A 25,520-nucleotide genomic window follows, 5' to 3' on the forward strand; every position below is an offset into this window, starting at 1 on the left:
CTACGTCCGGCATACAAGTAGGAACTAATAATCATGCTATTGGTTCCGCTTCACATCAGATTCATACCTACGAAATACTGTAAACTAATTATTAAACTATTTAGTATTTAAGTACATCATGTGTTCAAGCTGTATCCCCCATAAAATTTTGAATCGGCAAATATAAAATTTTATACACACATATTTTGAATGGGCAAATATAAAATTTTATACGTGTGTGGGTGTGTATGTATGTATGTGTATAAATATATATCCTGAGGAAGGGTCTCAGCCCAAAACGTCGACTATATTCTTTTCCTAAATGCTCCTCCAGCATTTTGTGTTGCATATATAGTATACATACAATATTGCTTTGGTTTTGTAATGCATGATATACCAGAAAACGTTCACAACAAAGGAGACATGCCACATTGATATGAAGAGGGATCTTATTGTTTTGGTGCTGATTCATAACGAGAACAGTAATCATTGTAGGTGAAACAAGTAATTAGGTAATACCTTATTGCAAGTAGACTGGACTAGTTGAGCAAGACATGTTTGGGCAAGTCTTTGGTGCAAAAAGTGCCCATTCAATGTTTCCTGCTGAACCACTAGCATTCATTTCTGAAGGATACAAATTCTTCTGAGATAGTCTAATAACTTTATGCTGTCTGATATCACAATCAAAAGCTATCTTGAGGCCACTGGCTTGTACTCAATATTTAGAAGTGAAAATACACAATTGAATGTATTGGTTCACCAGGAATCTAAGATTGAGTGTGATTTGTTATAACAGACCACTTAGATGAACTGATAAATTTCATTACAGAGAATAAAAGCATTGGAATTACTTGAGCTGCACAATTGTTGAATAAAAACAATTTTCCCTCTGTAGAAAGAGAAACAAGATCAAGGATCAGTTAAAGTGTATCTGTAGATCAGAAGATACAAATAAAAGTTGAAGGGCTTTCCCTGATTCTGCATCTTGTGCTTTCCATTATAACTTTGATTTATTGTTTCTTTAGGACAGCCATAGCTTATACATTACGTTTTACAGGCTTCCTTTATTTTCAATATGATTTTATTTAACAATAGTTTCTGCAGTTGATGCTGCATTAAGGCTTATATTTGCAGAGAAGATAGTGATATTTCTGTCAACATGAAGTAACCATGAGTCAGGAGATAAACTTACTGCAGCAGAATTGCAAGTATGGAGGGTAGCCCTTTATTAAATCACTGCGCAATATTGTCAACTCGACTGTGAATCCCAAAAAATACTGTCTCTGAGCAGTCAAACCAAACCTTTGCCCCCACCTCCAAAGAGACATGAATCTGGCAAGATACCGTGAACAAAACCAACTACACTTCAAATGGCGAGTCAAGGTCTCTAGCTTAGATTCACAACAAGCAGTTCTGTTCCCAGCCTCTGGCTTGATTTCAAGTGGTGAGCAATTTCAAGATTCTAAATCATTGCAGTATGGGAAACAGCAACTGCAGCACTAGAATAAATGGTGGAGGGGGCGGTTAAAAATAAAATCACAGCAATATTTCATTATTTAAAGTACACAGTCTGATAGGTCCTGCGGGGAGTTGGTCCAGCCTTTCCTTTGAACACCGCAAGATGGTTAGTCTGCTTGTACGATGGATGTTTAAGGTCACACTTTCCATCCCAACTGAAGAGGAGCAGTCCGATTGGGTCAGCAGCAAGCATTTGAAAGGGAGGGAGTATAAAAGATTCCAATCAGATGTTCCATCATAACTGGGTGGCCATCGTATACAGACATATGTACAACATAATGTAGTGCAAAACATTAAAGACAACATTTGTTCACAGTTACACAGGAATTTGATGCCTTTTTCCTCTTAAATATATAAACATTCCATTGAAGGGAGAACATGTGCCCTTTACTGGATTGTACCTTGTTTTAAACTTATGACATGCTTACAAAGCAAAGCAGGCACTAACTGCTCAGAATAATACTGACTAAGTTTCTTTCCATTCCACCTATTTTCTCCCACCCCTACCCCCAAACAATTAATTCTGGTCATGATGTGCTTCGTCATAGTCCATTATGCTGAGCTGCCTGACACTTTCAGAACTGGAAACTTGAACAGGCACCTGCAGTTTCAAGGGGCCCAAAGAACTGCCCAGCTCTATGTCACAGTCAGTTTTGAGGGAGTCCAAAAGGCTATCCATCTTCGGCCGCTCATTGTCACATTGGCTTTCACTCTTGTTCCTGAACAGCTCACGGGCACGCATCCCAAGGAAACTCTTGGAACTGGGATAGGAGCCAACCGTGACAGGTGTTGTGGGCTGCTCCAGAAAGATCATACTTGGGGCACGCTGGCTTTGGTCCATCATCTCAGTCATCATTGGAGGTGGCTCTGCTTTGCTTTCGGGATATTGATCAGACGATGTGCTGGGGGCCCCTGGTGGCTTGGCTTGTTCGCCTTTGTTCTCCGCATCCATGGTCTTATCAACTGATTCAGAAATAATGTTTTCAGACCTATTTATACAAGAAAAGTACATAAGACAAGGCCATTAAACAGCAGACATGCAGTAAGACCATACTGATTGTCTACATTAGCTTATTTGTTCTCAGATCTTACCTAGCCTTGAATATACTCAATTTAACACAACCCTTTGGAGGAGGGATCATTGTGAAGGAGAAAGGACTCCAAAGATTGACAAATTAAGACTTTACAATCAATCCTAAATGATTTAAAATAAATCCTGTATCTTGATAGGGCAGGGTCCTAAAATTAAACTGTATTTAATTTAAACTGCTTTCCATTTAGGTAGGTAATTATACAGGACAGGCGCTGGTTCATTCCATTTTAAATGCCACACCAATTTTGAATCAACTTCAACCCCATCAGAATTACTTTCCATTTCTGCAAGCATGTTATTAGGGATACCACAAGGTACCTGGCACCTCGGGCAAGAGGGCATTCACTTGTTCATGTGTTCACAACCATACTACATGGTGTCTCCACTGAACCTTGACACATACAATCCCAACAGGAGTTGCCAGATCAGGAAACTTGGTACACTTATTCCCCAATTTGGAGATAAAGACCAAACAATGGAAAACATATGACCCAAATCAGGTCAGTGACCCAAACACAGACAATGCCTCACCTATAATTTTCAGCCTTTTCTGTGTTTTCCCCCCTCCCAGACTTCCTGCATACTGTTCTGGCACAATTAGTTTAAAAAAAAACCCACAGTTGATGCAACACATGGAAGTTCCAAGATAAAACATGATTGAAAGGTAAAGTAAGACTTAACTGACTCCACACCGATCTTGTATGACAATCAAATATTCAAATTATTTCACTGAATTAGAAAGCAGGATGAATGGTTGGACGTCAGAAACCAAGGTATAAAAAGCGGTGATATTTCATTACAAACACCTGAGTTTTAAAATATAAACACACCTGCACGTACAGTAATAACAAAATGCAGAAGGCAGGCCACGACAGTGACTTTAGCTAAAGAACAGAATAATTAATGAACTATTTGGGCAAAATGAGCCTCAAGGGCAGAAGATCTGCAAATCAAAGTCATGCATAATATTTTAATCTAAATTAAGAAACTTATTTCTGTGAAAGAATATTGTAAGACTCAAGACAATCTTACAGCGTTAGAAGAAAAGTTATAATCAGCAGAATTTAAGTTTATTTTGAAATGTACTACTACGTCGACTCAGGCCTAGGGGGCCAGCGTTGGGCATTTTGAGATGTGCTAGTTCTATTAAAAGTGAAAGTTATAGCCTTTGCCTCTGGATAGAGCTGAATAACTGTTTTTACTCAAAGGTGGAGTTTTAAATTTGTTTATTGTCCATATGTCTAAATTTGTTCTGTGAAGACCTGAAAGGTCTTTCTCAGTTCCATGATTTTTCAGTAGATAATACTTTTTTTAGACTCAAGGGGGTAAAAAATCTTGAAGCTTAGACTTATGACAAACTATCTCGATGCAAACTGCTGCAAGGTATCAGCTTTCCTTTACGATCTGTCTACCTCAGGGCAGGCAAGGTTTAGATGATTTCACTTGGTTAGTCAGAAACAGATAAAGAATTCTAACTATAGAAAGTGAAAAGGAGCATTTCAATTCATATGATACAACATTCATTGAGTTAACTTAAAAGAACCTACTTTTCCTCTGCAGACTGAACACTACTTTCTGCTGCAGATATCTTCTTTGGAGGTTCTGTCCGCTCCAACTTGCTGTAAAGTTCCAATATTTCAGTCTGTAGAGTTTGTATTATCCGTTTTTGAGCTTCGTATCGGCTTTCTGCTGCTTGCAGCTCTCCACTGAAAGAAACAGACCATCAGGATTGGTCAGATACCTTCAATGCCAGCCCTCCCTACTACCCATACAATTCCCAAGGTATCATTCTAGATGGCAATAGTGAGAAGATAAACCTCAGTTGTCAACTGAAACAAAAACCCTACCATGACTGTGGACAAGGTGCCACACGAAGCTGCTTATCAAGTCAAGAGCCCATGGTATTACAGGAAAGTTACTGGCAAGGTTAGAGCATTGGCTGATTGGTAGGAGGTAGCGAGTGAGAATAAAACAATCTTTTTCTGGTTGGCTGCCAGTGACTAGTGGTGTTCCACAGGGGTTGGCATTGGGACTTTTTAATGCTGTATATCAATGATTTAGATGATGGAATAGATGGCTTTGTTGCCAAGTTTGCAGATGATACAAAGACTGGTGGAGGGGCAGGTAATGTTGAGGAAACAGGTAAGCTGGAGAAGGACTTAGACAGTTTAAGAGAACGGGCAAGAGAGTGGCAAATGAAATACAGTGCTGAAAAATGCATGGGCATGCGCTTTGGTAATAGAAATAAATGTACAGATTTTTCTAAATAGGGAAAAAAATCCAAATAACAGATGCAAAGGGACTTGGGAGTCCTTGTGTAGAACGCCCTAAAAGGTTAACTTGCAGGTGGTGAGGAAGGCAAATGAAATGTTCACATTGATTTCAGAAGGTCTAAAATACAGGAACAGGGATGTGATGTGAGCACTGGCGAGGCCTCACCTTGAGCGCAGTTTTGGGCTCCTCATCTAAGGAAAATGCTAGCATTGGAGAGGGTTCATAGAGATTCACAAGGATGATTCTGGAAATGGAAGGGTTATCTTACAAGGAACGTTTGATGGCTCTGGGTCTGTACGTGCTGGAATTTAGAAGGATGGGGGGGTGGGGGTGTCTCATCGAAACCTTTCGAATGTTGAGAGGCCTGGACGGAGTAGATGTAGAAAGGATGTTTCCCATGGTGGGGGAAGAGGGCACAGCCTCAGGATAGAAGGGCATCCATTTAAAAAAGATGCGGAGAAATTTCTTTAGCCAGAGGGTGGTAAATTTGTGGAATTTATTACTACAGGCAGCTATGGAGGTCAGGTCATTCGGTGCATTTAAGACAGAGATTGATAAGTTCTTGAATGGACATGGCATCAGAGGTTACAGGGAGAAGGCCTGTGAGCAGGGCTGAGGAAGGTTTAAAGAAACAGGAATGGAAGAGTAGATAGTACGGGCCAAATGGCCTAATTCTGCTCTTACATACGACTCCCACCATACCTAGCCATATTTTTCACGTTCTCCAGGTATTTTTTTTGTTCGACTAGGAGATGCTCTTTCTTATTGAGTTGGCTCTCAAGTTCCATTATACGCCGCTGCGATGCCTCCATCCGCTGTATGTACTGCTGGATACGGTTTCTCATTTTCTCCTTCTCTCGAATTAAAGTTGCCTGAACCATCTCTGCCTCTGCTGCCTGAACAAAATGACAAAGGCGAGGTCGGAAGAGGTGGGGGGGGGGGGAATGAAAAAGGATCTCAGTGAACATCAGCTAATTGTTCTCTAGATGACAGTGATAACCACCTGCTATGGAGTTTAAAATTTAGACTGAGAATTGCAATTCCATAAAAGGTGTCTATTTTTGTAATAAAGTGTACTGATATAAACTTATCAAAATGTGATTGCACCCTCATGCCAATCAGAAGCAGCATAGTTATCAGTAAGCTGCAACTATTGAGTTCCATGTACAGATTCCATAAGAAAATCAAAACAGTGATGATGGGGATAGTCAATGCAGAAAGACCACTTGTTTGAACACATTAAAAATAATGCAATGACCAAAATAGAAATTAATTAAATCAGAAAATACTGAAGTCACTCAATAGGTCAAGCAGCATAGTACGGTTGGCATGGTAACATGGCAGTTAGCAGAACGGTTTACAGCAGCAGCGATCAGTGAATGGGTTCCAATTCCCACCGCTGTCTGTAAGGATTTTGTACTCCTGTGGGTTTCCTCTGGGTGTTCCTGTTTCCTCCCACATTCTAAAGATGTACATTTTAGGGCTAGCAAGTTGTGAGCATGCTCTGTTGGCACTGGAAGCATGGCAACACTTGCAGGCTGCCCCCAGCACATATTTAGACGGCAGTGATCATTGATGCAAGTGACACATTTCAGTGTGTCGAGGTACGTGTAACAAATAAAGCTAATCTTTCTTTATAGCATCTGTGCAGTGAGAAATAGTTCTTGATTTACATTTGACTTTTACTAGAAAAAGTTTTATATTTAGGCAATTCTGATGAACGATCTTTCCTCTTTCCACAGAATATGCCTGAACTGGAGCACTTGCAGCATTTTTTTTATTTTCGCCTTCCAATATCTGGAATATCTTTTAAAATTGGCTCTAGTCTTAATGTTCAGACAGTATATAATTGAAGGTAACCAAGTAAAATGCCCCATGGCACTTCATAAAAGCTTAATCTGACAAAGTCACCAAGAAATTGACAGATGAGCAAAAGTACGGGCAAAGGAGCGGGAAAGCTTTTAAAATCAGTATCATAGAAATGTACAGCACAGACATAACCACTGAGTCTATCTTATCCATCAAACCCTCATTTATAGAAACCATAGAAACCAAAGAAACTACAGCACAGAAACAGGCCTTTTGGCCCTTCTTGGCTGTGCCGAACCATTTACTGCCTAGTCCCACTGACCTGCACACGGACCATATCCCTCCATACACCTCCCATCCATGTATCTGTCCAATTTATTCTTAAATGTTAAAAAAGAACCTGCATTTACCACCTCGTCTGGCAGCTCATTTCATACTCCCACCACTCTGTGAAGAAGCCCCCCACTAATGTTCCCTTTAAACTTTTCCCCCCGCACCCTTAACCCATGTCCTCTGGTTTTTTTCTCCCCTCGCCTCAGTGGAAAAAGCCTGCTTGCATTCACTCTATCTATACCCATCATAATTTTATATACCTCTATCAAATCTCCCCTCATTCTTCTACGCTCCAGGGAATAAAGTCCTAACCTATTCAACCTTTCTCTGTAACTGAGTTTCTCAAGTCCCAGCAACATCCTTGTAAACCTTCTCTGCACTCTTTCAACCTTATTTATATCCTTCCTGTAATTTGGTGACCAAAACTGAACACAATACTCCAGATTCGGCCTCACCAATGCCTTACACAACCTCATCATAACATTCCAGCTCTTATACTCAATACTTTGATTAATAAAGGCCAATGTACCAAAAGCTCTCTTTACGACCCTATCTACCTGTGATGCCACTTTTAGGGAATTTTGTATCTATTCCCAGATCCCTCTGTTCTACTGCATTCCTCAGTGCCTTACCATTAACCCTGTATGTTCTACCTTGGTTTGTCCTTCCAACGTGCAATACCTCACACTTGTCTGTATTAAACTCCATCTGCCATTTTTCAGCCCATTTTTCCAGCTGGTCCAAGTCCCTCTGCAGGCTCTGAAAATCTTCCTCACTGTCTACTACACCTCCAATCTTTGTATCATCAGCAAATTTGCTGATCCAATTTACCACATTATCATCCAGATCATTGATATAGATGACAAATAACAATGGGCCCAGCACTGATCCCTGTGGCACACCACTAGTCACAGGCCTCCACTCAGAGAAGCAATTCTCTCCCACCACTCTTTGACTTCTACCATTGAGCCAATGTCTAATCCAATTTACCACCTCTCCATGTATACCTAGCGACTGAATTTTCCTAACTATGCGGGACCTTGTCAAAGGACTTACTGAAATCCATGTAGACAATATCCACTGCCTTCCCTTCATCCACTTTCCTGGTAACCTCCTCGAAAAACTCCAATAGATTGGTCAAACATGACCTACCACGCACTGACTCTCCCTAACAAGTCCCTGTCTATCCAAATGCTTGTAGATTCTGTCTCTTAGTACTCCCTCCAATAACTTACCTACTACCGACGTTAAACTCACTGGCCTATAATTTCCCGGATTACTTTTCGATCCTTTTTTTAAACAACGGAACAACATGAGCCACTCTCCAATCCTCCGGCACCTCACCCATAGACAGTGATATTACACTAGTCTCCTTCAAGGTCCGAGGGAACACTCCGTCAGGTCCCGGGGATCTATCCACTTTAATTTTCCTCAAGACAGCAAGCACCTCCTCCTTTTCAATCTGTACAGTTTCTATGATCTCACTACATGATTCCCTCAATTCCATAGACTTCATGCCAGTTTCCTTAGTAAATACAGACGCAAAAAACCTATTTAAGATCTCCCCCATTTCCTTTGGTTCCGCACATAGCTGACCACTCTGATCTTCAAGAGGACCGATTTTATCCCTTACAATCCTTTTGCTCTTAATATACCTGTAAAAGCTCTTTGGATTATCCTTCACTTTGACTGCCAAGGCAACCTCATGTCTTCTTTTAGCCCTCCTGATTACTTTCTTAAGTATTTTCTTGCACTTCTTATACTCTTCAAGCACCTTATTTACTCCCTGTTTCCTATACATTTCATACAACTCCCTCTTCTTCTTTATCAGAGTTGCAATATCCCTTGAGAAACAAGGTTCCTTATTCCTATTCAATTTGCCTTTAATCCTGACAGGAACACACAAACTCTGCACTCTCAAAATTTCCCCTTTGAAGGCTTCCCACCTACCAATCACATCTTTGCCAGAGAACGACGTGTCCCAATCCACGCTTTTCAGATCCTTTCTCATTTCTTCAAATTTGGCCTTCTTCCAGTTCAGAACCTCAACCCTAGGACCAGATCTATCCTTGTCCATGATCAAATTGAAACTAATGGTGTTATGATCAGTGGAACCAAAGTGCTCCCCTACACAGACTTCCGTCACTTGTCCTAACTCGTTTCCTAACAGGAGATCCAATATTGCGTCCCCTCTAGTTGGTCCCTCTATATATTGATTTAGAAAACTTTCCTGAATACATTTTACAAACTCTAAACTATCTATACCCCTAATAGTATGGGAGTCCTAATCAATGTATGGAAAATTAAAATCCCCTACCACCACAACTTTATGTTTCCTGTAGTTGCCTGCTATCTCTCTGCAGATTTGCTCTTCCAAGTCTTGTTGACTATTGGGTGGTCTGTAATACAACCCCACTAATGTGGCCATACCTTTCCTGTTTCTCAGCTCCACCCATAAGGACTCAGTAGACAAGACCTCTAATCTGTCCTGCCTGAGCACTGCTGTAATATTTTCCCTAACAAGCAATGCTACTCCCCCACCTTTCATTCATCTGCCTCGATCACATCTGAAACATTGGAACCCTGGAATATTAAGCTGCCAGTCCTGCCCCTCCTATAGCCAAGTTTCACTAATTGCTATAACGTCATAATTCCACGTGTCAATCCACGCCCTCAACTCATCCGCCTTCCCTGCAATACTCCTAGCATTGAAATATATACACTTCAGAAGATTTTTACCACCACTCACAACCTTTCTATCAGCGGATTTGCTTGAACTTTTAACATCATTTATTTTCACCCCAGCCACACTGTCAGCTCTGGCACTCTGGTTCCCATCTCCCTGCAAATCTAGTTTAAAGCCTCCCCAATAGCACTAACAAACCTCTCTGAAAGGATATTGGTCCCCCTGTAGTTCAAGTGTAACCCGTCTCTCTTGTCCAGGTCCCACCTACCCCAGAAGAGGTCCCAATGATCCTGAAATCTGAAACCCTGCCCCCTACACCAGTTCCTCAGCCACCTGTTCATCTTCCAGAGCATCCTATTCCTACCCTCACTGGCACCTAGCACAGGTAGCAATCCTGAGATTACCACCCTTGAGGTCCTGCTTTTCAACTTCCTACCAAGCTCTCTATACTCACTGTCCAGGACCTCTTCACTCTTCCTTGCTATGTCATTGGTACCGATGTGCACCACGACATCTGGCTGATCACCCTCCCACTTCAGAATGTCATGCAAGCGATCAGAGACATCCTTGACCCTGGCACCTGGGAGGCAACAACCCATCCTGGATTCTCTGTCATGACCACAGAACCTCCTATCTGCACCTCTAACTATCGAATCCCCTATCACTACCGCTCTCCTCTTTTTCCACCCTCTCTTCTGCACTGCAGAGCCAGACTCAGTGCCAGAGATCCAGTTACTGCAGCTTGTCCCAGGTAAGTCATCCCACCCCAACAGTATCCAATGCGGTATACTTGTTGTTGAGGGGAATGGCCACAGGGGAACCTTGCTCTGCCTGCCCTTTCCTCTTCCCTCGCTTGACAGTGACCCAATTTCCTGTCCTCTGCTCCTTTGGCGTAACTACCTCCCTGTAGCTACTATCTATAATCTCATTCTCCCAAATGATCCGCAGGTCATCCAGCTCCTGCTCCAGTTCCCTAACGCGGTTTGTTAGGAGCTGCAGCTGGACGCACTTCTTGCAGGAGTCGTTGTCAGGGACACGGGAGGGCTCCCTGACTTCCCACATCCTGCAAGAGGAGCATTCCAACATCCTGCCTGGCATTCTCACTGCACTAAACAATCTGAACAAAAAACTTACCGGAAACTACCCTGGCCTCTGCCTGTTCTCGCCGAAGCCAGTCTGAGCCAAAGCCATCCCACTCTGACTCAGTCCACTCCGACGATGGCCGCTACAACGATGGTCGCTGTATATGGCGGTCTGTTTTTAAACCTTGGCGCACTACGTCACGCACCTGCGCAGTGCAGACCCTTCTCCCCGAGCAGTGTTTAAAAAAAAAAAAAAACTTTTTCTACCCGATTTCTTCCACTCTTCTTCTCAGCTGCTGGTTTCGACTGAATCAAGAACCGCTGAAATTTTCTCTTTTTAAACCTTGGCGTGCTACGTCACGCGCCTGCGCAGTGCAGACCCTTCTCCCCCAGCAGTATTTAAAAAATACTAATTCTACATTTATTTTTAATGCAATGCCTAACTTGGAACCTATGCAGCCCAAACACAGCTGTATGAAGGTAAACATAAAGCAAACCACGAATGTATGGGTTGATTAAAATGAAGTCTGGCAGAATTCAGAAGGCCAAGGGATAGACATGGGAAGCCATTGGGGGGCAGGGGTATTGGTCAAGAGTAAGAATTTGAATTAAGGGTACGAATACCCACGCCATACTTTGCACAGCTAAATTTCCCCTTGTACAAGATTTAGGGAGGCTAATTCTCTAGTTCAATGATCTTTAAATGTAAAGATTCCCATGCACTACTGCAAGATTTGACCCATTTCTCCAGCAGCTTTGGTTTCAAAGAATTGTTGAACACGAATGTTTGTGGAGCTCCAACATATACTATCAAGTTCCGAAGCTCTGCCAATAACCTTACCTTAGCGGGGCCCATCTGTGAGTGTAGCAACTTCTCCATGTGCAGTTCATTCACTTCGCTCAGAAGCAGAAGCTGTTTATTCAACCATTCCATTTGCTGCTGCACAGACTGGGTACTGGTGAACTGGGAATAACAGATATGATCAGCATTTCATTGCGAACAAAGGTACAGAGGGGAGGGGTAGGGAAGAAACTTAAGAGGATGATGGGAGAGCAAGACCTTAAGAAATAGGAGTAGAACAAGGTAATTCAGGCCATCATGCCTGGCTGCCATTTGATCACAGCTAATTTTTCCCTTCAACTCCATTTTCCTGCCTTCTCTCCATAACTTTTGACACCTTTACTAAACAAGAACCTATCAACCTCTGCTTTAAATATACCCATCAACTTGGCCTCCACAGCTGCCTATGGCAATGATTCCACACATTCACCACCTTTTGGCTAAAGAAATTGCTCATCTGTTTTAAATGGCATCCTTCTATTCTGAGGCTGTACCCTCTGGTCCTAAACTCCCCCGGTATTGGAAACAACAAATGGGTTAGTGTGGATTAGCATCATGGAGGTAAGCTGGGAGGGCCGTTTCTAGGGTGTACAATGCTATGAAATGGCTTTGAGGGCAGATAGCAAGTGTTTAAAGTATCCATGTCAGCTCAATGAGTATTTGGATTTGTGTTCCATAGTGTTTAGAAGTCAGTTTGGTACTTTTGATGCCTCTAAACCAGCACCCGTGTGACACTGCCTCAGCACAGCTCTGGAATGCTACATTGTGTTACAAATTTCATTAAGCCTGAAGCAAAGCCTTCAAGTCAGATGACAGCATTCCCACCAGGTAACAACTAAAAGCAGGATCAAAGTCAGTCTTCTTTCCTCATCTGCAAAATTATCCAAATGAAGCTTTTAGTCAAAGGATGCAGCACTAATTGGAATAAATGTCATCAATTTCAAAGAGCAGTGAGGCAAGTATGACTAACACTGCATTCGTACTTGCACCAGGATGGCTAGCAAATAGTTTTACTCCAACCTTTTCTGTTTTGGATGAGTCTCAGAGACCAAGAATTTAATCTGCCTTCTACATTAGGTAACCAATCAGCACTCACTGGGAAACTTCATACCTTGCCAATGAGAATCGTGTCTTTTCACTGATGCAAGCAAATATTGGGAATGCAATTATCAAAAGGCCAGAATGAAGAGGAGAAAACTCATAACATTAAGAAAGCAATGCCAACTGTTACCTTACCCAAGGCAGTTTAGGATTTTATTTCTACGAGGTAGATTGTCACATGTGTTACCTTTTCAGTCATCTGGTTCAGCAGATATTCTGTATTACATGCTTTGTTATTGGCCTTCTGTAGCTCCAACTTCAGTTCTCCTATTGTCTTCTGACAATCTTGTAGCTTATTCTACAAGTAGAAATGACACAAACACAAGATGCTCATACTCAGGATACATAGACACAAAGGAAGCAAGCAGGCTTTAAATACTAACAGCTTGAAAATACACAACCCACTCCTTGAATCTCACTGCATCAAAATCCTAAAACTCCTTACCCACCAGTACTATAGGAACACCATAACACATCCTGCAATAGCAATTCAAGAAGATCACTGCCACCTTTAAGGAAAAGGATATCCAAAACTGTTAAGGTTGATATCTTATTAATAAATGGGAATTGGAGAGATGCAAATTCTCTCATAACTATTGAATTCAGTGGATGTTATTGGTTGGTAAGTACTCAGTTATTTACTAGGATGCATTTTGTTCCTTATTACAGATTTCCCCTGCTATCCGAAGGTAAAGCGTTCCTGTGAAACCGTTCATGCCGAAATGATGTAAAGCAAAGAAGCAATTACCATTAATTTATATGGGAAAAATTTGAGCTTTCCCAGACCCAAAAAATAACCTACCAAATCATACCAAATAGCACATAAAACCTAAACTAACACTAACATATAGTAAAAGCAGGAATAATATGATAAATACACAGCCTATATAAAGTAGAAATAATGTACAGTGTAGTTTCACTTAACAGAATCAGGAAGTTTGAGCCAAAATTGATATGTCGGAAAAAAAAATCCGGCACGTACACGCATGTGCACGTCACGCATGTGCACACTCCTTCCTGCGCAAGGTTTCATGGTCATGGTGGTCTTTCTCGGGGTAAACACAAGTTTAAAGCGAGCGTCTTTTTTCATAAAAGCGAAAATCCTCTTTCGGTTAATGAAAACAGGTACTAATGCAGGTCTTTCATAAAAGCGAAACGTCGTAAAGAGAACATTTGGAAAGCAGGGGACGCCTGTACACAGAATGACCTGTCCAAATTGTGTGCAAACAAAAACCTTCCGCCATCTTGGTCCATGTGATAATATTAAACCAACTCCAAGATTAATTACGCATGTGCATGCTGATGCAAAGTAACTCAATGAGTATTTATGAACCAATTGAATATACTGAATCCAACATCTAATCTCCCATTTCATTCCAACACCCCAAATTAGCCCAACAGCAACATGTTCTAAAACTCAGTCTTTACCTGTAGCTCCTGGCAGCTGGCACGATAATCATCATGACCCTTTTGGAGCTCTGCAATCTGGCTGTTGAGATGTCCGGTGATAGAATCTTTCTCTTTTTTCAGCTGCTGATACTTATCCTGCTCAACAACTAAACTGTGCTTGAGAGATCCGATATCCAATTCTTGGAGTTTCAGCTGGTCCTTCTGCACATCAGAGTTGACAGAAAAAGGAATGAGACTCATTGCGATAGTGAGGAAATAAACGTCATACTATCCACAGACAATAAACAAAGTCGATTAATGCATGCTGCTCAATCCTCTCCACCTCACTGCTGATTTAACAGACACCTAAACTATAAGCTGCATTTGTCTTGCCCATGCCTTGTTGAATGTTTTTTTGACTGTACAGTTTCATAATGGCACCAACCCTCTTTTCCAAAGGGGAGAGGGAAAAGAGCATTAATCGAAATTAAATACTTTCAGCTTTAGATTTTTGTAGGGTCTGGTGAAGGAGTATTACATTAGTAGCAATTTCTGAACTACCAAGAGTACAAACCATAAATAGTATTTCTAGAAAACTCTACAACCAATACTAATGTGAACATTGTACAGACAGTATTTACTGAATGCATTCCATTACCTTTTATGTTTTGAAGGTCACCATTATCACCTGCTGCTGCCTGTAAGGAGTTTGTACCATGTGGGCCTCCTACAGATGCTCTGGTTTCCTCCCACAGTTTAAAGACATAGCAGTTGGTTGGATAATTGGTCACTGCAAACTGTCCTATGATTAGGTGAGGATTAAATCGGGGGATTGCTGGGCGGCACAGCTGAAAGGAACAGAAGGGCCTATTCCATGCTGTACCTCAATAGTTATTTGAAAGGATTTCCATGCTGTAAATCACCATATAAATTACATGTTGATTTAAGAGGAATGCAGATAGAATTAGGCAAACATCCATTATGCTACATCTGACCTCTGGGATTTCTTACATCCAGTTTAACACAAGATAGTAGAGGTGCTTGTGCTTCTGCCTCATAGCTCGAAGGGCCAGGCCCAGGGTGCTTTCTCATCGCAACTACATAAAAGACGTACCCAGTATGTTAACTGGCAACCGTAAACAGTACCATAGAATCAAAGAGGAGTTGATGAGCAAGTGAGAGAATAAGTTGCAAGGGTACTGGGACATAAACAGAGGCAAAATGGGACTAATGGAATTGCACTATGAGTCACTATGAACCTGACAAGCTGAATGGTTTCTTAAAAAATGGGATTCTACAGATCTTGAGTAACACGAAGGGTTGGAGTATCTCCATAGATGCTGGTTGACCTGCTGAGCTCCTCCAGCACTTATGGATGATCTCTTATCATTCCCAGTAAGATAAGAGGTTAGAAAATAGCTTTCTGGTTCAATAAGCAACCAAAGTATACACAGCGAAGTCCCAAGTCATAAATGAACCTTCTTGCACACTCCATGCATAGAAAGAGAATTTTTTTGCAACCTGAAAAGATGTTACTGAAGAAAATAGCCAGTAGAGTAACTGTAGGAGTTTTAAAGCCTCACCATAGCCAAGTTTTGTTCCTCCAATGCAGTTGCCTTGAGAATTTTGCGCAGCAAACGCCTGTTCCGAACGGCATGTTGTTCTCGTTTATAGCGCTCATAAAGCAGCTGGTTGTGCAGTAGAACAAGTTGGTTCCTAAGAGTGTGTAGCTCATCCATGGGGGCAGAACCTGGGATTAATAGAACAATCAAAGCTATACTAGCTTTAAAGGACTAAAAGCTTTTGTCAAGCTGTGGCAATAACAATATTTCCTGGTTTCATGCAACTCTAAATAACAACTAATTCTTCATGAGCAGGCTTCTAAAACATCTTGCACTCAATAGCATCTAGGAATTAACCTTGTAAAATATGCTTTATGAAGAGTTGAACAAAAATTTCAAAGTGAGATTTACAACAGATGAACCCACTAAAGGGCCATTTGCCAATGGTGGAACAAAAGAGAGAGATAACAAGTGACCAAAATTGTTGATTTGAAAGTATGTGGCTCATTTGAGATGGTTGGAATCTAGGATGACTAGAGAAGATGTTTGATAAAAACCGAAAGCAGGAGATACATGGGATTGCTGGGCTGTGGAAAGCAGATCAAAATTTAAAAAGCAAATAATTGCCAAAACAGCTGCAAGTATTCTACAGGACTAGATGAAAGTTAAAATATAGATGAACTATTGGACAATCTCTCATTCAGAGCAAAATTAGTAATTACCAGTTCATTTAGGAGGGAACAAAAAAAATCAAATCACTGGCAAATCTATGAAATTGCAAATTCAAAGGAAAATAAAGACTGTAAAAAGTCCAAGGCTACTTTGTTGTAATACAAGACAAGGTATCAAGTAATAATAAGCACAAACAACAGGAAATCTGCAGATGCTGGAAATTCAAGCAACACACATAAAAGTTGCTGGTGAACGCAGCAGGCCAAGCAGCATCTATAGGAAGAGGTACAGTCGACGTTTCAGGCCGAGACCCTTCGTCAGGACTAACTGAAGGAAGAGTGAGTAAGGGATTTGAAAGTTGTAGGGGGAGGGGGAGATCCAAAATGATAGGAGAAGACAGGAGGGGGAGGGATGGAGCCAAGAGCTGGACAGGTGATAGGCAAAAGGGATACGAGAGGATCATGGGACAGGAGGTCCGGGAAGAAAGACAAGGGGGGGGGGTGACCCAGAGGATGGGCAAGAGGTATATTCAGAGGGACAGAGGGAGAAAAAGGAGAGTGAGAGAAAGAATGTGTGTATAAAAATAAAGTAACAGATGGGGTACGAGGGGGAGGTGGGGCATTAGCGGAAGTTAGAGAAGTCGATGTTCATGCCATCAGGTTGGAGGCTACCCAGACGGAATACAAGGTGTTGTTCCTCCAACCTGAGTGTGGCTTCATCTTTACAGTAGAGGAGGCCGTGGATAGACATGTCAGAATGGGAATGGGATGTGGAATTAAAATTTGTGGCCTCTGGGAGATCATGCTTTCTCTGGCGGACAGAGCGTAGGTGTTCAGCAAAGCGGTCTCCCAGTCTGCGTCGGGTCTCGCCAATATATAAAAGGCCACATCGGGAGCACCGGACGCAGTATATCACCCCAGCCAACTCACAGGTAAAATGTCGCCTCACCTGGAAGGACTGTTTGGGGCCCTGAATGGTGGTAAGGGAGGAAGTGTAAGGGCATGTGTAGCACTTGTTCCGCTTACACGGGTAAGTGCCAGGAGGGAGATCAGTGGGGAGGGATGGGGGGGACGAATGGACAAGGGAGTCGTGTAGGGAGCGATCCCTGCGGAATGCAGGGGGGGGGGAGGGAAAGATGTGCTTAGTGGTAGGATCCCGTTGGAGGTGGCAGAAGTTACGGAAAATAATATGTTGGACCCGGAGGCTGGTGGGGTGGTAGGTGAGGACCAGGGGAACCCTATTCCTAGTGGGGTGGTGGGAGGATGGAGTGAGAGCAGATGTACGTGAAATGGGGGAGATGCATTTAAGAGCAGAGTTGATAGTGGAGGAAGGGAAGCCCCTTTCTTTAAAAAAAGGAAGACATCTCCCTAGTCCTAGAATGAAAAGCCTCATCCTGAGAGCAGATGCGGCGGAGACGGAGGAATTGCGAGAAGGGGATGGCGTTTCTGCAAGAGACAGGGTGAGAAGAGGAATAGTCCAGATAGCTGTTAGAGTCAGTAGGTTTATAGTAGACATCAGTGGATAAGCTGTCTCCAGAGACAGAAAGATCTAGAAAGGGGAGGGAGGTGTCAGAAATGGAACCAGGTAAACTTGAGGGCAGGGCGAAAGTTGGAGGCAAAGTTAATAAAGTCAACGAGCTCTGCATGCGTGCAGGAAGCAGCGCCAATGCAGTCGTCGATGTAGCGAAGGAAAAGTGGGGGACAGATACCAGAATAGGCACAGAACATAGATTGTTCCACAAAGCCAACAAAAAGGCAGGCATAGCTAGGACCCATACAGGTGCCCATAGCTACACCTTTAGTTTGGAGGAAGTGGGAGGAGCCAAAGGAGAAATTATTAAGAGTAAGGACTAATTCCGCTAGACGGAGCAGAGTGGTGGTAGAGGGGAACTGATTAGGTCTGGAATCCAAAAAGAAGCGTAGAGCTTTGAGACCTTCCTGATGGGGGATGGAAGTATATAGGGACTGGACATCCATGGTGAAAATAAAGCGGTGGGGGCCAGGGAACTTAAAATCATCGAAAAGTTTAAGAGCGTGAGAAGTGTCACGAACATAGGTAGGAAGGGATTGAACAAGGGGTGATAAAACCGTGTCGGGGTATGCAGAAACGAGTTCGGTGGGGCAGGAGCAAGCTGAGACAATAGGTCGGCCAGGACAGGCAGGTTTGTGGATCTTGGGTAGGAGGTAGAAACGGGAAGTGCGAGGTGTGGGAACTATAAGGTTGGTAGCAGTGGATGGGAGATCCCCTGAGCAGATAAAGTTGGTGATGGTGTGGGAGACAATGGCCTGGTGCTCCTTAGTGGGGTCACGATCGAGGGGTAAATAAGAGAAAGTATCCGCGAGTTGTTGCTGTGCCTCGGCAAGGTAGAGGTCAGTACACCAGACTACAACAGCACCCCCCTTATCGGCGGGTTTAATAATAAGGTTAGGATCAGTGCGGAGTGGGTGGAGAGCACAGCGTTCCGAAGGAGTGAGTTTGGAATGGGGACAAGGTGCGGTGAAGTCGAGACGGTTGATGTCCTGTCGGCAGTTAGCGATAAAGAGATCCAGAGCAGGCAGAAGACCAGAGCAGGGTGTCCATGAAGAAGAGGAGGGTTGAAGACGGGAGAAGGGGTCATCGGTGGGGGTGGAAGAGTCCTTGCCGAAGAAGTAGGCTCGGAGACGGAGACGGTGGAAGAAAAGTTCCGCATCGTGGCGAACACGGAACTCGCTGAGGTGTGGGCGAAGGGGGACAAAGGTGAGGCCCTTACTGAGGACAGAGCGCTCTGCCTCCGACAGTTGAAGGTTGGAGGCGATGGTAAAGACCCGGCACGGATGAGAGCTGGGATCAGAGGGGGGAGGCTGGGGGTGTCAATGGAGGGGGGGGGGGTTGGGGTGAGAGGAAGATGGAGCCTCTGAGGACCCAGGAGCTGACAGTTGGATCTGAAGGAGATGGGATTGCAGAGTATTGGTGGGGGAAGGGGAGACGGGAGTCACGATAGCAGCACATAAAGACCCGGCCTGGAGTTCAAGGCTGGAGTCGCAGTTGGTGATTGCGAATAATAAGCACAATGTTGAATACATTTATGTACCATTGCAATGTACTAGTTCAAGAGAACCACTCCCCTTAAAATGCAGCTCATACCAGATATTACACCATTTTCAGGTTTGTCAGCTTCACTCAGTAGAATTGGACGATATTTGTTTATATGCAACACATACCTCCAAAGTGAGTCCAGTCTGCAGATTTGCTGGGCAATGGCAATCTAAAAGAAATTGTAAAAAAAAATTAATAAAATAGCATTAATCATTCTACCAATTGAATGTTTCCAATTTATGCAATGTAATTACAATGTCACTGAAATGCAATCAATAATAAACTTCAAGACTCCACTTCAATAGTAAAATGCAGTACATCAGTCAATGGCTGTAGCTTTTAATTGTAACTGCTTCAAGAATCTCACATTCCTTTATCTTCATATCTCCACCATAACATATTACTGGAACTTCTGCTTGGAAATGAGCAGATCGTCTTCACCATAAATAGGACTACACCTAACTTGGGTCTTCAGAAGTTGAGTAACCCACTGATGCTACAACTGGGCTCACATGAAGAATCGTCATTTGAGTGATGTGGTAGTGGGCTGCGTCAGAAGCCAGATGATCAGCAGAGAGAGAGAGAAAAGGTATAAAGTTGTAAAGTTTTGCATTGTTAGCAGTGCATTATTGGATAGTGAAAGAAGGTGCCAGTTTTGCCAGAGGAACACTGACCATGCAGTTCAAGCCCTTCCCCACCCAATTTATAGGCAACTGGCAAACTTGAGGCTAACATTTCACTGCCACACTGGCATATTCTGATGCTCAAAAGGAGGCCTGAAATTTCATTTAGAATACTCACTACCATCGTCAACCAGCAGATTAACATTTCAGTTACTGATATGCCTTTTGTCCTGTGCATGAAATTACTGGGAACCTTGGCTTCAAAAAGAACAGATTCATCAGCAACAGGTGAAATTCATTTTTATAATGAAAACACAGCAGCAATGACTTCTACACCTGCAGACAACTGGGATAAAGAGACCAAATACACTTACAAAGCAAGATCCCAAATTACACAAGGTCAGATCAAAAGTAGATGCTGAATAAAGAAACTACAATATACTCTCGGGCAACACACATAAAAATTGCTGGTAAACGCAGAAGGCCAGGCAGCATCTATACTCTAGGGCTGTCAGTGCTTGGAAGAAAAATATCACAGGGTACCCAAAGTGGTGGTAAATATTCTTTCAGGTGATTCATACTGCAGGTGAGATGCAAAATAAGGTAAAATTCTGTTCAAAGGATTCTGCACTAACGCATCTAGCAAAGAGCATTTTAGATACAAAAATAAAATTGCCTGTAAAATTGGGTAAGAACTTAAATCTCAATGCACATGTTAAGCTCTGCACCCCCATAATTGTTTTCCTTTCTCACAAGACTAATTGAAAGCTTCAAGTATATTAAAGAGGAATGCTGCATATTAGGGCTACAACTGCAACTCTAAATCTGAGTACATGATACATTTTCCATTTTGGGCACATGGCAGAAGAGGGTAAATGTCAATTAGCTCTGCTTGGAGACAACTAGTGTCAGTATACAAATAACTGAAGTTACCAATGAAATCAGTGTTAGATTTAATAAGACTCTTGCATGGGTTATAAATATCAGATTGCCCTATTGTGCAATGCAAATCCTATTAATAACACTTGTTCAAAACATTGTAATCAAACTGCTGTGCCATACTGTGGTATCATTTGGGTGCAGTATTCAAAATAATGGAAAAGTGCTTAGTTCACATGCTGATATGATGCTCATGTAACACCCTGGGAAAGGTTTCACTGCTAATGTAACGGTTTTTCTGTAGCAGCAGTGTTTGGCTTATGGCTAGAGATAACGGGGGCTTTGGAATGTGCGCTGTCCAATGAAGGGAGTGTTTTTTTCTTGTTGGGTGCTGGTGGCGTAGTGGCACAGTGCTATCAGTGCTGGACTTCAGGACGAAAGGTCCTGAGTTCGAATCCAGCCGGCTCCCCTGCACGCTTTCCATCCGTGCTGGGTTACGAGCTGGTGATCTCTTTGGAAACTCACCTGGCAGAAGGCAATGGCAAACCACTGCTGTAACTCGCCTCGTACGCGGTTCCCCACTACGTCAGAGAGGTGTGGAGGGAAATCATCCGCTAACCGGAGAAACTCCGGATGTGATGTACCTTTCCTTAGGTGCCTGAGACCGAGGTGATCTGGGTCTTTTGTTCGGTGGAAGATGGAGAAAGAAAGGGTTGTAGGCACCAGAAAGGAGTGGACTTGGAGTGGGGCCGGGAGTTGATGAAGCCCGGGGAAATCAATGGAGGATTGGCGAAAGAGAAACCGTGAGCTCCAACTCGTGCACATTAGACTTTCATTAAAATGGGCCCTTTTCTTTTTGTTTTACTTTACTAATCCTTTAGTCAAATTAAGAATTATAAAGCTAAATCATTTAATTGCATATGGTGTACTGTCCGTTATTTCATGGTACTGATTTGTAACAGGGTTACACATCATGCAGCATCCACACAAACAGGAGGTTTTGTACCTCAATCTCACACATTTGGTAGGGCCAGAGATGGTCTTCCCTGGACTTACGCAGTGGCCATTTTATTAGGTACAGGAGTGGAACCCAGTATGGTTTTCTGCTGCTGTAACCCCACTTTAAAGGTTTGATGTGTTGTGCATCAGAGATGTTTTTCTGCACATCATCATTATAACGCGCAGTTATTTGAGTTACTGTTGCTTTCTGTTAGCTTGAAGCAGTCTGGTAATTCTCCTCTGACATGTGATTCCATGGTCTCCATTCGTGCCATGATGAGGGCACCCTCAGGGTGGAGGAGGAACACCTTATATTCATCTGGGTACCTTCCAAACTGATAGCATGAATATCCATTTCTCCTTCCAGTTAAAAAAAAAGTTTCCCTTCCCCTCCCCACTCTGGCCTCTTACCTCTTCTCACCTGCCTATCACTGCCCCCCAGGTCCTCTTCTCCCATGGTCTACTTCCCTCTACCAGATTTCCAGCCATTTATCTTTCCTACCCTTCCTGGCTTCTCCCATCACTTTCTAGCTATCCTCCTCCTTCCCCCCCCCCCCCAACTTTTTTTTCCTGGCATCTTCCCCTTTCTTTTCCAATCCTGAAGAATTTCAGCCTGAAATGTCAACTGTTTGTTCATTTCCATGGATGCTGCGTGACCTGGAGAGATCATCCAGCATTTTGTATGTGTTGTTTGGATTTTCAGCATCAGCAGAATTTCTTTTATTTATGATAGCAGGTAAATAGTTTACCCATCCAGTTAAAACAATTTCCTTGATGTAGTTAGTAATAACCCCAATACTAACACTATTGCCAAAAGTGGCGTTATCACCAAAAATGACCTCTCTTTAACAACGTTTTCACCCACAGAACTGCCACTCATTGGATGATTTTTGTTTTTCCACACTATTCTCAATAAATTCTACAACTATTGTGTGAAAATCACATGAGATCTGCAGTTTCTGAGATAATCAAATCACCCTCTCTGCCACCAATCATTCCATGGTTAAAATCACTTAGATCACATTTCTTCCCCATTCTGATGTTTGTAGTCTGAACTGGACTTCTTGACCGTGTCTACATGCTTTTATGTACGAGTTGCTGCCATATGATTGGGTGATCAGATATTTGCATTAACAAGCAGGTATACCTAATACAGTGGCCACAGTGTAATTTAAAGTCAGGGAAGTGGACACTGCACCCAGCTTCACAAACAGTTCATCGACATTCTCTGATATTCTGATAATACGTCAATTGGTAGCAAGAGCCCCAGTCGGCACAGGCTTTCTGGGTTACGGAAAGATGCAGGCTGTAAGTGGACACATGTGAAAATGACACTGACATAATTTTGATCTGCTGATGCCTCCTTGGGTTTCTGAATTAACAAAATGATATCGAAGGTTAATTAAATTCATACAACAACTGTATGAATAATTAGTACATAATCAACATAAACTGATAGCAAAACACTGTTCTCCACTGGGTGATCTTAACATTGACAAAGATGGATTAGACCACGTGGGTGTCCAGATCACAAATCATTTATGCAAAGTCTGAGACCCATTGCTTTGCCTTCAGAAATAGACATGACGCCCAAATGACCAAATAACACCCTATAGAAATTCAGCGCATTGAGTGTGTTAAGTCATTAACTCTGGTTAGATGAAAGTGAAAACTTCACCACCTCCATTTCCAATTAATTCACCTTAAAATCTGTTTTCCAAAGTTCAAAGAAAGCCATTAAGAAAACCCAAATCAATTCCATTTTGTGAATGTACAAAATCTAATTGTGAGGTTACCCAGTGAATCAGGTAAATTAATCAAAACAAGCACCATGAGAGTTAGAATTATTCCACAGTTCCATTTATTGGGGTTTAACTGGTGGTTACTAATACAATGATAAACTCTGCACTTACCTGACCATTTTTTTTTGATTGTGGGGATCAGGATGCACAGGGTAAACTCTAAAATAGACACGGTGGAGTCACTTCCATCAGTTACCCTGCCCAGATGAACAATCAAGACACTTCCAGATACTTTACTGCAATAATTATGCCATGCTATCCAAATGCAAGAGCTGGAGTGCAAGAGTTGCTCATCTTTAACCCAGTAACTCTATTTGAGAATGATGCATGAAGCAGTCAGTTCAATAACTGGAATGAAAGCAACTTTAGCCCTCACTTCAAGTTTAAGAGTTGGATTTTTTTTAAAAAAACTACAAAATGGAAAATCTATGCTACTTGCTAATATTAACAATACCAAAACAATTTGATCACGTGGGTTGAGAAATAAAACACCTTAGATCAATTGAAAATTTCTTTCAAATATGTTGGCAATACAAGAAATTTATTCTCCCCCCCCCTCCCCCGCAATCAGGACATTGCACTTATTGAGCACTTTCAGAATGTTGTCTTAATATTGGTTCAAGGATAATTTTTGCTTTTCAAAATAATCCCCTGGGCCTTTTGCAGCTACCCATGAGGCCTTGGGTTAATATGCCAGAAAGGCACATGCAACAATGGAACATTCATTATTTTCTTTCCATCTTACCTGCTAAGCTCCTTCAAGTGTGCATCTCCTCCTTGCTGAATCAGCTTATCCAACACATCAAGAGGTGAGATCAATGAAGATGGATCCTCCAATTGCTTGCCCGCCAGCTTTTCCAGCTCGGTGTTTTTTTGTTTGATGAAAAGAATTGCTGCTTTGGGCAATGCCAATTCAAAAAGGTGTTCATAAGGGAGTGGGTGCCCAGTACTAAGGGGAGAATGTCTCAATGCTTGGACCTTAAACAAGGTACTGGGTGTAACAGGTGTTGATACAGCTTTGTCCACCTCCTCCTTAATGTTAGCAGGATAGTTCTCACATGGCTTCTCAATGGGCGTAAACCCTTTTTTGACAGAGCACTGCTCTTGCCTGCGAGGCTCTGGTGTTTTACTTATTGTTGATGGCACTTGGTGGGGCTCAGTGTGCAATCCTTGCTCGGTGGCAGAACAGGACGATTCTTGTTCACGTTTTGTCTGAGGGCCAGTAAGCATTTCAGTTGTGTGTTGAAAAGGAGAGTCAAATCCCCCCCGAATAACCAGGGACTGTAGATCCAAAGATGTAATTTCAGTAAGCTCATCGGCAATAGCAGCTGTTAAAGTTAAAAATATATCCTTTATCTTCTGTAAAACTCTTAGCACATACCATTCTTTTACCCTTCTCTACAAAGATGAACATTTTTCTGGGCCCATGCCTTTGATAAAGTTGCAACAATGATTACTGCATTTAGTGTGGCAAGATAAAGATTTCATAGTCATTCCAAAAAGTTTAAGATAATTTGCCATGACCACACAGAAGGAGAAATTTGGGGGGGGGGGCGGTAAATTGGTCAAAGTAGGAATGTTAAGGACATCTTAAAAAGAAGGAAGAGAGGGGAAGAGGTAAAGAGTGAGAAGAGAATTTCCAATTGAGGTTAAAACAGCTGAAAGTATGGCCAATGGTGTGAAGATCTTGTACTTCTGTATTTGCCTATTAGGTAGAATTAGAAACAAACAAGAAAAATATGCAGATACTGGAAAACCAAGCAACACATACAAAATGCTGGAGGAACTCCACAGGTAGAAATA

The 25,520-nt window shown here is 42.3% G+C and overlaps 1 protein-coding gene across 6 annotated transcripts in view; it reads right to left on the reverse strand.

Annotated features, from left to right (window-relative positions):
- Positions 1 to 427: 427 nt before the first annotated feature.
- Positions 428 to 25,520, reverse strand: part of tsc1b (TSC complex subunit 1b) — a 59,778-nt gene continuing 34,685 nt past the window's right edge. For 5 of the 6 annotated variants that reach the window (XM_063073690.1, XM_063073692.1, XM_063073691.1 and 2 more), the window contains 10 exons: positions 24,463 to 25,045; positions 23,829 to 23,876; positions 19,540 to 19,583; positions 15,689 to 15,855; positions 14,145 to 14,327; positions 12,904 to 13,014; positions 11,616 to 11,738; positions 5,567 to 5,760; positions 4,138 to 4,296; positions 428 to 2,486 (listed from right to left, as the gene is read on the reverse strand). In XM_063073690.1, the coding sequence (XP_062929760.1) occupies positions 2,015 to 2,486; positions 4,138 to 4,296; positions 5,567 to 5,760; positions 11,616 to 11,738; positions 12,904 to 13,014; positions 14,145 to 14,327; positions 15,689 to 15,855; positions 19,540 to 19,583; positions 23,829 to 23,876; positions 24,463 to 25,045 (2,084 nt within the window). In that variant the 3' untranslated portion in view covers positions 428 to 2,014. The remainder of the gene's footprint in view (positions 2,487 to 4,137; positions 4,297 to 5,566; positions 5,761 to 11,615; positions 11,739 to 12,903; positions 13,015 to 14,144; positions 14,328 to 15,688; positions 15,856 to 19,539; positions 19,584 to 23,828; positions 23,877 to 24,462; positions 25,046 to 25,520) is intronic. The other variant, XM_063073694.1, reaches the window with a different exon arrangement.

The sequence above is a fragment of the Mobula hypostoma genome, chromosome 21, assembly GCF_963921235.1.
Source record: "Mobula hypostoma chromosome 21, sMobHyp1.1, whole genome shotgun sequence".
NCBI lineage: Eukaryota > Metazoa > Chordata > Chondrichthyes > Myliobatiformes > Myliobatidae > Mobula > Mobula hypostoma.